The following is a 16685-nucleotide window of genomic DNA, read 5'->3' on the forward strand; positions in this document are numbered from 1 at the left end:
GAATTATCCTAAAAATGTTTCAAAAATTTTAAGTCCCTAACTCTCATGGCGAAATTCTAAAAGCCATCCCCTAAGTGCAGGACGTCGCTTCAACAGCGAACGATCCTTTCAAAAATACGACTGTCGTCAGTCGAAAATGAGAAACGCGAGCAGAAGAAGTGATTCCTTATAATACAGCGCACTCAATGCACGTCACGCCGGATATGCCTACGTAAGAGCTTAATCTGGATGTTTCCAGAACATTCGATTTGCTGCGGAGCTATCGGGAGATTACATCATCTCCGCTCGTGCTCTGACGTCACATCCTTCTTCCTGACGAAACACGTCGTTCTCAGTCGTTCTGATGTTTATATGTAGATTCTCCCGTACGCGAATTGAAACAAGCGTCCTTTAAGGGACAAGATTAACTGCCTTTTCATTATTAAAGAAATACAAGTGAGTAAAAACATTTACACTTAGTTTTCAAAATGAATTGTTGAGAATATTTCTCAAATAGACATTTTTGGCTATCAAAATGTTAAAATTTTGATGCCAAACAAACTATTGCCGTCAATTAGATAGAGTTTATGAGCTCGTATTTTTCAGTCTTACAAATCTGATTGGTGCAAGTTTTACTTGCGTAAGACTTGCACCAGTCAGATTTGTTTAAAAACACGTTTTTTTTTAAATTCCTTTTTTAAAAGTAGTTTCCAGAAATTGCTATAAACTCCTTTTTTTTTTGTATTGAACTATTCGCTACTCTACTTTTTTTTGAAAAAGTAGTGTGCTACACTACAAACTACTAAAAAACGTAGCTGCTACAGTAGCGCCACTACTTCCAACCACTGATTGGAACTTTTTTTTTTAAATACAATAGCAACTAGAGTTATTCTTTTGTCATATCTTTTAAGATGAATATACTCAACTGACATATTAATGATTAAATTAGCTTTCCAAGAAGTTATTAAGGTCTAAGTCAGGGCTGTCCAACTGGAGGCCCGTGGGCCGCATATGGCCCGCCAACACATATTGTACGGCCCGCATCGATGTTGACATTCCTGCCCTTGTCAAGAAGGCAGATCGGCCTCAGTTTTCCCAGTAAAATGTAAGCGAATTGTTTTAAAAAACTTGTTTCATTGTTTTATAATTAATAATTCAACTATTAGTTGTTTTTGTGTAAGAGGTAAGAGGTTATTGTTCAACTTTTTCAAACTGCGGCCCGCCAGGTGATCACCAGTGACCGAAATTCTGGCCCGTGGGCTCTTTGCAGTTGGACAGCCCTGGTCTAAGTGGTACAGTGACAAAGTAGACAAAAATGACCAAGTATTACAGAAGTGAATGCAATCTGATTTCGAAATGCGTAAACACTAATTCTTCCACGTTCACTCTCTAGCCTTTTCCTCTTCCCAACCATGGTACAAAGTTCCAACATCGGAACATGTGCGCCAGCAACAGGAAGATTGTGGCAGAAAGGGGGGTGAAGGGGTATTTGCACAATTGCTTGGAAACATCTACAGGGTGGCGACAGATCTTAGAGATCAGGGAAAAGTCAGGGAACTTTATTAATCAGGGAAAAGTCCGGGAAATATCAGGGAATTTTGAAAAAATAACAAAAAATCAAGGAAAATCAATTTTATGAAGAAAAAAAAAATTTTTTTTTGCTTTACAAAATTAAGTACTCTAATTCCCTGCGCATTTTCCGCTAATTATCTGTTGAAGAAAAAAGTAAAATTAATGAGATGGGATTATACACTGCCGCATAGTTGTGCATCTTTTTTCCTCAACGTCAAAGTTTTGAATCTTACTTATTCCCCACAGGATGAACTTCCTAAGATTGCTTTTGTGTCTGTTAGGTTGTTTATTTTACCTAGCTTGAAATTTCCTTTTACGCTTTCAATGCTACGTAAAATAAACAACCATACAGGCAAAGAGGAAGCCTTCATTAATACCTCAGCTCCTTTGCCTTTATTCAATTGTCTCGAAGTAATTAGCATACTGTAATCACAATTTCAAGAAGAAATCTTTGGTTTTTGGATTAATATTATAAAAGCTTAAAAGTTATTACTTCTTCACGTTTTTAATTTAATTGCTAAAATTGAACTTTCAATTAAAAAAACTTTGTTTTTACCGTTATACTATTTGTTGTCACCGCAGATTATAAAGGTTTTCTTTTCTTCAGACTTAAGTAATTCTTTTATTTTATATCCAATTTGTATTCTTCTTTTATATATTTTGAAATTAACTAATTGCTTTTTTATTTCTTTTTTTTTTCTTGCATTACAAAAGCAATCTAAGATTTTTTTCGTTACATGCTGAAATCATTGGAAATAGAGTTAATTTGTGTACTTAAGTAAATATATTTTATTTTTTTATTGTTAAAATGCTGTATTCATTCATTAAAATCTATGTTCTTGATTAGAGAAAAGCTCCGTATGAATGGATGTCAAATGGTTTCATCTTTTTTGCATAAATATGTCAATTAGTTATATAAGAATAACTACATTACTTCTATTCTTTCACTATTACTTGTTATTCTTGCAACAATTATTATACTCTTTGAAAATTTAGTTCAAAATAATTTCAATTACTTTTTAGTTCTATCATGAATACATATATGTTTTTAAGAGTAATTTTAATAGTTTCTTAAAATTCTTATGCTAAGTGGTTTCTGGAAGTAAAGTATTATTTTTTTTTAATTTCTATAATCTTTCCATTGTAGAAAAATTTAATATACTATTTTGTAGCCCCCCCCCCCCCCAAATTGGCTTGATATGTTTTTTTAACCATTTTATTAAAAAAGTAGCATCTTTTTAAAATATATCTTTAGTTCAACAACTTTACAGAACTGAAAATGTTTAAAATGCTGCATTTTATACAAACATACAATGGATTTCAAGTAGAGCAGAGAAAAAAAACCATTATCATTGGTAACCTAAATCAGGGAAATTCGGTGAACTTAATCAGGGAAAAGTCAGGGAACTTTTTTGCACAGTTCCTGTCGCCACCCTGATCTAGCCATGGAATACGCAGCAAAATAACTTCTTTACGGAGCAGTGGATTTTCTCCATTTTTCCCGGAGCAGTTGGCAACACTGCTGAGATTACAATTAGCCTATTTTTTCAATGCAAAAAGATACGAGAGCATGGAAACAGTTGAGATAAACTTTGTTGATCAATATATTTTACATCAAGACTTTAAAAAATTGCATTTCCTGCAAGTTTTGAGAAAAATAGAGGCCTTGATTTGCTAATGATACTTCCACACAGACGCCCAGAACTTGAATTTTAGGGAAGGGGTCATTTTGTAATTTGCTGAATTGTACACTGAATTGTTCCGAATCATAAATACGAGTATGAACGCAAACATACATCTAATAAGAAGAGACATTGAACATCATTATATTTTTTAAAAAGGCCATTCAAATTAGTCTCCAAATTTACCGAAGCATTAAAAAAAATATTGTGGATTAAGAACATTTTTTATAGATCACAGTGACCTTCTATCAGGGTGCCCCTGCTTCCCCAGATTTTTGAAACAGTTACAAGATTAAAATGGCAACAATCATGGCCTGGTATCTAAACATCGGTGTTTGCATTTGTAGTGGGTGCGGTATTGATGCATCAGTTTTGAGAAAAATTCTCAACTGGTTTAATGATGTAGGATGTACACTAGTTTTTTGCGATGCGTTACCCAGCCCTACTAAACAGCAGATTACTCCAAATGAGGTCTTACCAAACATTTTTATTCCAGAACAACGTTCTTAGATTTGTTTGAAATAGATCTGTTGATAAACCCAAGCCTTCTGTTGGCTTTGTCAGGAGTAGGAGTTGTTGTAAAAATCCTAAATATCCTAAAAATTTAAATTTTGTCCTAAAATTCCTCAAAATTTGAGTTTTGCCCTAAAATTCCTATTTTTTTTTTCCCCCTACTTGTGCAGAAAAATAAAATCCAACCTAAAGATGAAACTTTTCATGTTGATACGCCTATATTTTAAGATAAAATGAACTTGGTAGACCTAAGAAATTTTCTCTAATAAAGAAAGAGAGAAAAACCTATGCTGCTGCCTCTTTTTTTCTGGTGCAGGAGGGGAGGGGTGCAGTTAACCAAAATATATGCTCAATATAAAGCTGTTTATTTTATCTGTACTTTACCTTTTGCAGTCATTCCTCTTCTGCAAAAAATATACAGTCAACTCTCGCTAACTCGAAATTAAAGGGAAGACATAAAAAATTTGAAATATTGAAAATTCGAGTTATCAAAAATCTTACAAAAAACCATTCTATTTAATATAAATATACTTATATGCCTCATTAACAAAAGCGAACACAAAATGAGAACATACCATACTTTATTTAAAATATCTGTCAAGAAGAGTTTGACGGGTACTCTTTTTTTCTCTCCATGTCAATTATATTTTCCAGATGGGAAATAGCATTGAATGTCTTTGCATTGAATGTCTTTGAGTCCATATCAGGTCTCGATTCCATAAACGCCCGCATCACATACATGGCACTTTTTGCTCATTAAAGATGATCTTCTTTGGATGGATAAGTTCTTCAATCTCATCATCTTCCCCTTCTGAGAGTGGTTGAAATTCGTCAACTATGTCTTTGTCCAATAAATTTCCACACACTTAAACATCATCTATGTTGACAAAGTCTCGAAATGTTGTTACAGGATCTAGCTGCAGAGCTTTTGACACTTAACTCCATTCCTCATCAATTGTTTCCTCGATTTCCTTTTCTTTTTCTTCCTCTCTTAGGTGGATTTCCTCAGCAGATGCTTTATGGAAACCTGCCTTTCTAAAGCAGTTTGCTATTCTTTGTTCAATGCAATTCCAGGCTTTATCAATCATTCTCATTGCCTGCAACACATTTACAGAAGGGTTGCTTCCTTCATCAATCTCAGCAATGTATTTTTTAATGACTTGATGACGATATTTTAGTTTGAAATTTTGGATGATTCCCTGATCTGACGGTTGTAGTTTCGAAATGGTATTGGGCGGAAGGAACTCCAGTTTTACAGATTTTAATTTTGTTGTAATTGAGCTTGGATGGGCTGTACAGTTGTCAACAAATAGGACAATCTTGTGGTTTTGACGAGACATTTTACAGTCTAAATTTTTCAGCCATTTTTGAAACAATTCGGCTGTGATCAATGATTTTGTGTTAGCTTCATAATCCGCAGGAAATGAATTAACTCCAGCGAAACATCTTGGCTTTTTTGATTTTTCTATCATTACTGGCTTTATTTTTTCTGATCCATCCATGTTGGTGCACAGTAACAAAGTTACTTGTTCCTTGCTTCTCTTTCCGCCATGGCACACTTCCCCTGTCACAGCCATTGTTTTGTCAGGAAGACATTTAAAACATAGACCTGTTTCATCGGCATTGAATACATCTTAGTCGTCATACTCTTTTAGAATTGAAGACAGTAATGCCTTCTATTCTTTGCAGACTTCTTGACTTAAACTGCCGCTTTCTCCCCAAATTTTGTAAAAAGTGATGTTTCTTTTCTTGAAAATTTTAAACCAACCACTGCTTGCTTTGAAACCTGTAAATCCGAGTTACTTCCCAAAATCCTCCACTTTTTCTCTCAATATGGTTCCACCGAGTGGAATGTTCTGGGTCCGGCACTGGGTAATCCATTTTATCAAATATTTTTCTACTTCCGGATATTCCGCAATTTTCATTTTTTTCCGATCCCCTTGATAATCATCAAAGTTTTTAAGAATAGTCTCTGTATTTTTGAGAATGGTTTAGAGTGTGATGTTCAGAATGCCAAACTCCTTCGCAATATCTATCTTTTTCTTTCCCCCTTTTTGAACCATATCAATCACCTTTTTTTTCTTTGCAATAGAAAGTGTATTGCATTTTCGTTTTTTAGCCATAATTCGATGAAAAATAAAACTGAGCTTCTTCACAGCACTAATAAGTAAAGTAGGAAGACAATGACTAAAACAAGAAAGGGTTTGGGTTTGGGGAACTGGTTATTCAGGTTGAGAGAACGCTTATTCTAGAAACTCGACCATTGTCCACAGAAAACAGCAGTTGAAACATGCCTCCCCTCCCACAACTGTGTGAACACAACTGTGAAAATCACTAACAAAAGAGAGAGCCTGAGGAAACGTTTTTCTACTCAAGAGCACGTAAATGGGGGCAAAAAGGCCTAGCTGTTTAAAAATTCGAATTTTGAGAGATTGAAAATTTTTTAAGTGAATGGGACAAAAATCGTGTTACCAAAAAGAAGGCAAAAATAATTCGAATTAAAGAGATAAAATTTTATTAAAAACACAATAAAGGTGCAGGGAAATACTTTTTTTCGAGATATCGAGAATTTCGAGTTATCGAAGTTTGAGTTATCATGAGTTGACTGTATAAAATAAAATAGTAAAAAAAATAAAAACAGCTGTGCAGCATGAAAATGCAGACAAAAATGGATGCAAGATCAGCACATGGTGCCTTGCAGTAAAGGATGAATTTAAAACATTTTGTTCTGTTTGTACATTATCTTGCTTATATTGATAATCAAGAATTTTCACAGATACTGTCTCATGCAGATTTGGCGAGACATAAAAAGTTGACAAATAGCTTGAAAAAACAAGTTGTATTTTAAATTCTATGTTCTTTGTCTTCTACTGAAAACAAATTGGTTGTGATGAAGCAGTAGCGCACTCAGGACTTTTTTCTGGGAAGAGCTAGAATTTTTTTAAGGAACTCTGATACGTGAATAGAGAGGCAAAGTTAACTGTTTTTTCAACCTTTCCCAGATGTATGTAGACTTTTTTAAAATTTCATATCAGTAAAGTTTTATTGCACAGTTTTTAGCCTACTTTCCCAGTAAAAGTCAGAAAAAGAAGAAAAAAGCATGAAAGAAGGCTTAATGCATCTTGCGAAAAACAAAAAGAAGTCAAAAATAAATAAAATAATCAAATAAATATCGAAAAATTAAAAATGGGAAAGTAGGGTATTGAGATGGGGGGAAATGTCTGTCTGTCTGTCCCCCTCCCCCCTAATAACTTTTGAGTGAATAGTCCGATTCGAACAGTTCGAAAGATCTCAGCGAGGACACCTCATTCCTATATTTCATTTTTTGATTTGAACTATTTTTTGTTCAATTATGAACAGTTCAAATATGTTAACATTAGCGCCTAAGGGGAAACTGAATGTCAATGCAGATTCGGTACTTGAAGGCGGATTTACTTCAAACAAAATTTGTTGGAAATAGCTCTTGACGCCGAACTCCAGACTCTGACTCCTAGAATTTAGGGGCACCTGACCCCGACTTTGACTCTGACTTTGTAGCTTTGGCAAAAAATTATACACAGAGAACAAATGACTGACTCCCATTCTTGGATATTCGACTCAGACTCCTTTATCCCAAAATGAGATCGACTCCAACTCTGCAGCTATAATTTTAATGTTGAAATAATTATTGTTGATATGACTTGTTTTTATTTTCACGCTAAAGTTTTAATTTAGGTATTCAGTTTTTGGCGAATAAACTCGAAGTCCTTTATGTTTCTACATAATGATATGCGCAGGCATTTTTTTTTTTTTTTGACAATGAAAATTATTTCTTTAAGTTGATATTTTATTGTTTTTATTTATTTTGGTAAGTGCATTAATTCATTAAAAATATTATTTTTGGCAACAGGGGAAAAAGAAACGATTTTTTTTGTTGATATGATTTATTTTAATGAGCTTATTAATTTTAATTATTATTTTTTCGTTTTGAAAGCTGTTAAAGATTTTTTTTAATGGAAAAAAGTGCATTAGCTGCTTTGTTTAAAAGGTGCTGCTATTTTATTTTTATTTATTTATTTTTTTTTTTACGCATCTAATTTTTTTAGATGAGTGAGGAATATTTTATTCCTAGAAATCAGCTTAAAATATTTAAAAAATATGTTTGAAAAAATTTGCGATTTTAGCTATTTTTGAGAATATTAATCAGGTACTAGAAAGTAGTATGGGTATACGGGAAAGTAGGCTCGTTTAGTTCTTGACAGAACTTGTTATTTTAATTATATACCAACTTTATAAAATTTCAGGGAAGAATAAAATTGTGCTGTCCTGTTCTCAGTGCGTTCTCTCTCTATCTACCGAACCACTTTCATAAAATCCGTTTAAATTCGTAAATCATAAAAAATACACACCAACTTAATAATGCACAACTTAAGAGAAAACATTGAATTAAGAAAGCTGCAACATATACTTTCTTTTTCAAGAAAGAGGCTGACTTCTCTGTGGAGAGAAAAATCGATAGTTAAGAAAAGAGTTTTACAGCAGCCATATTTTAAGAAGAGTAATTTTCAAATATTTTGTAAAATTCCCAAAATTATAGGCCAAAAGATGCAATTTTAGACTATCTCTTAGGTCTAGTCAAGGAGGTTATGACCATTTCTGAAATACATCTGATTTCTGGGATGGGCTTAAGCCCCTTAGCCCCGTCCGTGGGTGCGCCACTGTGATGAAGCAATCCAAAGCTTTTGTAAAAATTCACTCCAAGATAAAATTTTGAAAGCGGAGGTTTTCTTAGTTTTAGTTAAAACAATTATTCATTTGCATCTAAATGATTTATCTGAAATTTACAGGGATATTTTTGATGATTCTGAGCTGGCAAAAAGTATCAAATTATCTGATTAAGTACATAATAAACATAATGAAAGTTAAGTACATAATAAATTTTGGACTTGCACCCTACTTTAAATCCATCCTTATTAAGGATATTTCTTTATCATTTCCTTTTTAATACACTTTAATGAAAGAACAACAAACCAAGTGAAGAAGCAATTGGACACACATTTATCCTACTGGTATGCATTTCTACTTCATAATGTGTCACTGTGTTAAAGAATAAATGATTGAACTCAATCTATTGTAGTTTTCAAGATTGAATTTACAAGTTTGTCATCCACTACGAAAATTAAGCTTATAAATTTTATTTAAAGTTAAAAAAACTTGGTATTTGTTGTCCTGAAATTTTATCAAAATTGTGCTGTAAATTTTTTTTAATCACCACTCCAAGCCCTGCTTTGTATAAGATCTGATTACAAAGAATGTTGGATTTCTGCTCTGCATTCTTTTGTTCAAAGCCAACTCCTGATTGCTAGCATTTAAATTAAAAATTATGAATCCATTTATTTTCTTATTTGAAGATAATTTTGTATTACTGATCTATATTCATACTATCAGGATGCTGCTCCAGCTTATAGCATCAAGTTGTAATGCTTTCATATTTCATTCTTCCCCCCCCCCCCCTCATTAGATCAGTAGACAAAATAACTTATTAGTTTAGAAAAAACAAACATATGATACAAAAATAAGTTCAAAATTATTAAACTAAAATAACAACAATAAAGTAACTTTCTTTTTTTTTAAATTTTTCACTTAACCTTAACCACCTAGTGAGTAGTCGGCAACTGGCGGTTCAAATCTGAATCACAGAATGTTAGAAATTGAACTGCCAAAAACATTTTTGAAATTTTAAAGTATGCAAATAAGTTATGTTAAATTTATTCTGTAAACAACAATACCTTTGACCTCCACCCTGGTTTAAAAAAAAAAAGTCTTGCTCCCTACATAACCTAACGTCAAAAAAGCATGACTTAAGTCCATAAATGTAGATTTCTCTCATTGATTTTTGAATGCAAATATGTCCATCTTTTGCATATAATATTATTTTATAGTGAAAATAAAAAAATAGGAGTATGATCTTTCTTTCTCTGGATTCTTTGAAAATTTTCAAAAAATCCAGATCCCACCTAATATGATTTGCCGACTCCTGAGCTAGAGTCATGTTTTTATTATTAGTTTCAATAATTACCACAACCAAAGGTCTTTATTAAACATGTGAAGTTTGACTTAAATTTTTGCTCAGAGAAGACATGTAGAAATCTTATTTGTCTTAAATTAACTTTTTGATATGCAGATTTTCTTCTAATGCGTGATCTTTCTTTCCTTGTAGACAACTGTCTTCCATAATAATGCTATTTGATACAAAAGAAGTGAGTAGGATTTATTTGCCCTTTGCATTGGATTTGCTCAAGAACAAAATTTCAGTGATCAGGCATGCTGCAGTAGAACTGGTAAGATTTTTAACGCATTCATATTGATAATTTTATTACAGGCTGCAAGGGTGGAAAACTTGCTTATGGTTTAAGTTATTGCTGCATCCTGCTGAAAAATTGCTAATTTCATTTTTGTGCCAATCAGGGTTGGCAAGGTTTTTTTTTACAGTAAAAACCCTGGTTTTTACCGTCCTGTCCAAAACCCTGGTATCCAAAACTGTCCAAAAGTATGCAAAATTATATTTTTAGAGAAATTACTTGTATTTTGTAAGAAAACATTAAAAACAGAATAAAATGTATCAAAGTAATGTTTTATATTGAACATTTATTCAGTGTGAGCATTCAACTTATTTATGCAACTGATTTTAATCTAGTCACATTGAAGTTGAATTTTTGATTAAAATTTTAATTTGTATGCACAAGCTTTTTTTTTTTTTTTTTTTGATAATAGTAACCAATTTTCCTTATGATTATGCATGTGTGAAAATGGAAGCAGGGTTGGCAAGGTTTTTATCGTCCTGTTCAAAATCCTTGTGTCCGAAAGTGTCCAAAACTATATTTTGTGAAAAAATATCAAAAACAACAAAATGTCAAAATTATGCATTTTTTTTTAACTATTTAATATATTTATTCAAAGTGAAGGTTCAAATATAAATATATATCTGTAACTTAATTATACAACTGATTTTAATCTAGTTTCGTAGAAATTAAAGTCTTCATTAAAAATTTCATTTTGTATACATGAGGGTTATTTAATAACATTCCTTTGAGTTATAAATGGAAACGAAATTAGTTGCCTTGGTGTAGTGATGTGAGTTTCCTTTCATAACACTACAAACTGTTACATAAGGAAGTTTTTGTGTTATAGAATTATTGCCATTTTTTTAAGTAAAATATTTTTTAAATGATCATTTTAGAGAAAAATATTATCAAATGCTCATTAATTAAGCCTCATTAATATCTACATTTATGCATTACAAATATTGGAGTAAATATGAATTGATTAGATTACACCCCTTTAGCTTTAGCATAGTTTTGGACAGTTCAAAACCCAACCCTGGGTACTTTCCATGTGTCTAAAATTTTCTAAAACATAAACTGTATTTAAATTTTTTGATATGGCGTTTACGGTCGACTTTTCTCTTTATCGCCTCGATTTTTGTCCTACTGTTTTAGCACTTTGGCCGAGTACCGAGTACTCGGCCTTTCACTACTCGGCCGAGTACCGAGTTACCGAGTACTCAGCCGAGTTACCAAGTACCAATTATGTTTTAAGAACCACCGACACACATGTGATGAATTTTGAACTTATTGGAATAGTAGAATAGACCTCCTTGACCATAAAAGTTTTTAAAACTGAATTCCTGCTGAAATTCAATTACGCATTATATAAACAATTTTGTTTGAGTCAAAAATTTTATAAAAAAATTATTTTTAAAATTAAAAATAAATAAATAAAAGTTATGATTAATCAAGTTGGAATTAAAACAAATTACAGTAAAATCCCTCTAATGCGGACACTAACAGGACAATTTTTTTGTCCGCAATAGAGAGGTGTCCGCAGGATAGGGGTTTAATAATGTTATTTGTATTGGAACTGGGGAACTAAAAATTGTCCGCATAAGAGGGGTGGCCGTTAGGAGGGGTTTCACTGTATACCAATCAATTATAGTTTTAGTCTACCAAACATAAATAATTTTTTTAATACAGCAAATGTGCAGGAACACTGCAGACACGTGTTTCTGCCCCCCCCCCCCCTTCCCGTTACAAGGAACGTCTTTTTCAGTGCATAACATGTGAGCTAAAGAATGTAAAGACATTCGACAAAAAAATCCCGACTTTTGTCGGATGCCTTTAAATCCACGAGCTCCCATTTTGTGCATTGAAAAAGGAATTCCTTGTAACGCCAAAACACATGTCTGCAGTGTTCCTGCTCTGTACTTTTAACGTTGTTTTATTTCCTTTTATTTTTTAAGCAAAGGTATTTTTATATTTTTTATAACTAATTTTTGTTTGTAGCAAAAATCCATTTTTAATATAAAAATTCCATATTTTCTATAGTTACCTTTTTTGCATAATTTTTAATAAATAAGTTTTATTAACTTTGGGAACATTAAAATAAAGATTTATTCCATTGAAGCATTACAAACTTCATTATTCTCAAAATTTAAATTTGACTTATAAATTTTAATTGTAAATGATTGCAGAATATAATGCTTGCTCTTTTTTTTTTATAAATTTTAGTATCTGTCTTGGACAATATTCAATTTTTTGCAACTACTCGGTATTGGCCGAGTATCTGATCAGAGTTTGGCCGAGTAGGCCAAGTACCAAGTAGTTACCGAGTACTCGGTACGTCTCTAGTTTTAACAAAACAATTCAGAAATAGATACTGACACATTCTGATGCAATTCTACCTGTTAATCAGAAGTTTTAGTTACAGTAAACGGCTGACTATTCGAGAAGTGCAAGAAAAGCCATTACAGTAAAATGGAGCTTGTTTTAAACAAAAAGACAATGCAAAACCTTAAAAGGAACATAAGGAGGCAAAAAGGGAAAAACTGGTACATATTTTATTGATGTTAGTACAGAATAAAAGCGACAGATAACAAAAATTTTCAAAATCTAATCACTTCAAAAAAAATTGCAGAAACTAACTTTTTTCACACATAAATATGATTATTCTTCCTTCTGGATCGTAAACATGATTGTAAAAATCATTTTTCTTTCTTTGCAAAGAGTATATTTTCAAAAAAAAAAAAAAAACGGCAAAAGGCTCCAGATTTTTAGAGACTAATTGAAAATTTATCTACATGCTAGATTTCATCACTTTAACACTTTATAAATACTGTTAGTTTATTTTAGGACAGTTCAAATTGTTAGAAGATGCTTTTTGCACCCCAGTGTATTTAACCTCCATAATTTCAATTTATACCTGATTGAATAGTTTTTTTTTCACTTTTTGTATCATTTTGTGTTGTTAAAAGTGTTTATATTTTCATAACTAGTATATTCTAGTAAATTCTGAACTTTACTGTTTTCACACATACATGTAATATGTTTCTGATTTACTTTTAGGAGAGAAATGTAAAATTACTTTATTTTTCAACTGAATATATTTCTTCTCTTTTTGAAAATATGTTTTCACTTTTTTTTTAATAGTTGTAAATCGTTAAAGGTGCCCTCTACTCCCCCCCCCCCTCCCACTTTAAATTTTTATCTTAATAAAATTTAGTTAAAAAGTCTTATTTTCGTTTCAAATTACATTTTATAGTTATTTGTCTTTTCGTTAGTTGGTGAATACCAAATCAATTTACCATTACCGTCATCCTAAATTGTTCCCCTTCCTTCAGAAAAATTTTTTCCCCCAATTTTTGTGTTTTTCATTTTGTCCTTGTTTCCATCTCTTCTCAGTTCTGTTGGAAATGTTTCGTGTTACTCTAAATTATTTTTGTTTACTCTTTTGGCTTGTTATTCAAAATTTAAAACTTTGTGTGCTTATTTGGGCAAAATTTTTCCAAATTCTAGAAGTTTTAAATCTTTTGCTCATTTAACAATTTCTATTTTTTGGTACCTTTTTCGAATTTAAACAACCGTTTGGTGCAATATAGCCTATTAAGGCTCTTATGCCAAAAAAAAATCAACCCAAACAACCAAATTACTTTCTCCGTTTATATGTTTATACTTATATGACAAGGGCTGTAAAAAAAATATCTCGTCTTATTTTTTACTTTGTGTGAAAACCTGACCGACACAAATCAAAACATATTTGCATGAGCCAATTTTAAACTTTTTTGGGCATGCTGATGACCTACCTGCCACTCATGAAAAATTAAATAATGTGCCAAAATCAGGTTAAGAAATGTTTAAATGTGTTAGTATATTTTAAAGTTGAATATACAAATCAGGGTTGTTTGGTTTAAGCCACGTTGGTTTAAACCATGGATTAAATCATGGTTTAAACCAATTGGTTTTTTAAAAAAACCATGTGGTTTTTTAAAAAATGGTTTTTTTAAAAAAGGGTTTTTTTTTTAAAAAAAAAGCCCAAAAAAAATCCATTTTACAGGTTTACATTGATTTCCCCACACATATTGAATAAGAAACAAATTAGGATTGGAAAAAGCTTCAAAGCTAGTCTTTTTGTTCAAGGCTTTCAACTAAATGAATTTTTTTTCTAAAGACTGTTGGAGAAAACAACGGTTCTTTTGGTTTAAAGCAAAATATTTTTAATTTGTTACAAGCAAAAACTGTAAAATTACATTTATAAATAAATATACAGGGTGTCCGAAAAGTCCTTGACTTATTTAACCTAAAATACCATTGTTATGTGTCGAGGACTTTTCGGACATCCTGTATATGTAATGTATTCAACTCATTTCAGAAATATGTGTATAAATCTTTTTACAATTACATAAAATCAACTTTACACCACAATAACATATGCATAAATACATAGCAACTTTTACGTTATAAATTAATATTATTTTTATGTTATTTAGTACTTTGAACAAAAAACAAGTTTTGAAGCTTTTCCAGAGCCTAATCAATTTTTGAGTTATGAATGATATCTAAATGACGAAAATATATGTGTGAACTTTCGTTTTGCAGTGTTGTTTTTTGATTTGTGTAAAGAACTGTTGTACAGAGCGCCCTCTTGTGGGAGAAACTTTTTGACAGAATGAGAAAACGCGAGAGACGGGAGTCGGATGCTTGAGGGGAAACAAACAAGTGTTCCAGACGGGAACTCTGTTGAAAATTATGTTGTAGTTCCAGATGGGAACATTCAGTGTTAACTTTTGTGTTTTTGTGTTTGAGTGTGTTCGTACTTGTATTTGAATTAAGTGTGAAATTAAATGTGAGTGTCGTAAAAAGAGAAGGACTTGTCTTTTTTGTGTAAGCAACGAGAGTTGGAAGATCTATATTTACATGGGGGCCCGTCCCGGATCGAACTGGGATGGAATTAGTATAGAATTCGGATATAGTTCCGGAAAGTCTCAAGAAGTGGCCGTGAGTACTTTTTGCTGATTTATTTTTACTGTGTTTATCTTTTTTCTGTAATTTTGAAATATGGCGTACCTAGCCAGAGTTAGAAAAAATGATCTTCTTACTCTAGTTGACGAGCTTGGGCTGACAGTCGGTCAAAATCCTAAAGTGGCAGATTTAGTTAAAATAATAACGAGTGATAAAGAATATGATGAAGAGTTTACTAGAGCTATTCTCGAGCGAATGCAGGATGAAAAAGAAGAAAAAGCAAAATCGGAACTCGAGGATAGGGAATATGAATTAAAGAGATTAGAATTAGAATCTAAACAGCTTACAAGTTTAACACCGTCACCTCAAATTGACATTTCTAAGCTTATGTCTTGTTTCGATAAAAACAGTGACTTGAGCATTTATTTTTCATTATTTGAAAAACAAATAAGTCGATTGGACATTCCAAAAGACAATTGGGTAGTTTACCTTTTAGGCCTTTTACCATTAGACATTGCTAATTTAGTAGCACGAGAACCGGACCCACAAGCCAACGATTATGAATATGTTAAAAAGATCTTATTAAAGCGATTTAAACTTTCACCAGAGCAATTTAGGCAGAATTTCTTCACTCATAAAAAAGAAGCAAATGTGTCTTGGCGTGATTACGCTTACGAATTGAACAACTTTCTTGAAGAATGGATTAAGGGATTAGACATCGACAACTTTGAAGAATTAAAAGACCTAAAAACCTATTTAAATATATTTTTAAATTTTGTTGCTGATCAAATTAAGAGAAGAATACCGTTTGAAACTAGAGATCATTTTATTGAGGAATTGCCAAAATTAAATAAAGTAACCGATTTAGTAAATAAACTAGATGAGTATGAGACGGCAAGATTTCTCCTTAAAAAACCGACTTCAAAAGATCCAAAATCCTATGAAATTCAAAATAATTTGAAATATGAAGGTAAAACCAAATCATCGTCAGTTCGTTCGCAAGCAAGCTCTTCAAACCAGCACATCAAATGTTTTGGTTGCAATGCTATGGGTCATAAAATTGCTCAGTGTCCTAACAAAGCAAGGGGAATTAAGTGCCAAAAATGTAATGAATATGGTCATCGGAAATATGAATGTAATAAAAATGTTAATATCAATGATGTAAATAAACCTTCAATTAATACATGTAGTAATAGTAATGAGAAATTGTTCAAAAATATTCAAATTATGGATAAATTTGTAAATGCAATTTTTGACACCGGATCAGACTTGTCAATTGCCAAATCCGATTTTTATGAGCATCTCGGAAAGCCCGAATTAATACCTTGTGATATAGTACTGAATGGTATTGGAAATGAAAATGTCAAGTCTATTGGTTATTTTTATTCAGATATTGTTGTTGATAATTTTAAAATTCATGTGAAACTGTTTGTTCTTAAGAATCTTTGTTGTGATATTTTAATTGGAATGGATGTAATTAGCAAACTTAATATTTCATTGTCGGGATCTACTTTAAAGGTTCTAGGATTGCGAGAAAATTATTCAGTTAATCTTTTTTCCATCAATGTATCCATGTCAAATCAGCTAGCAGAAAATGGGATCAAAGCGAAATGACCTTGGCAGGGAGAAGAAATGATCCGCTCATTTCAGTTGAAGAGGGCATAAT

General features: G+C 32.0%; 1 protein-coding gene across 1 annotated transcript in view; it reads left to right on the top strand.

Annotated features, from left to right (window-relative positions):
• Nucleotides 1-16685, top strand: part of LOC129234764 (serine/threonine-protein phosphatase 4 regulatory subunit 1-like) — a 340839-nt gene that overhangs the window by 291149 nt on the left and 33005 nt on the right. The window contains exon 17 of the mRNA XM_054868742.1: nt 9946-10066. Within this exon, the coding sequence (XP_054724717.1) occupies nt 9946-10066 (121 nt within the window). The remainder of the gene's footprint in view (nt 1-9945; nt 10067-16685) is intronic.

Source organism: Uloborus diversus, chromosome 1, assembly GCF_026930045.1.
Source record: "Uloborus diversus isolate 005 chromosome 1, Udiv.v.3.1, whole genome shotgun sequence".
Classification (NCBI taxonomy): Eukaryota; Metazoa; Arthropoda; class Arachnida; order Araneae; family Uloboridae; genus Uloborus; species Uloborus diversus.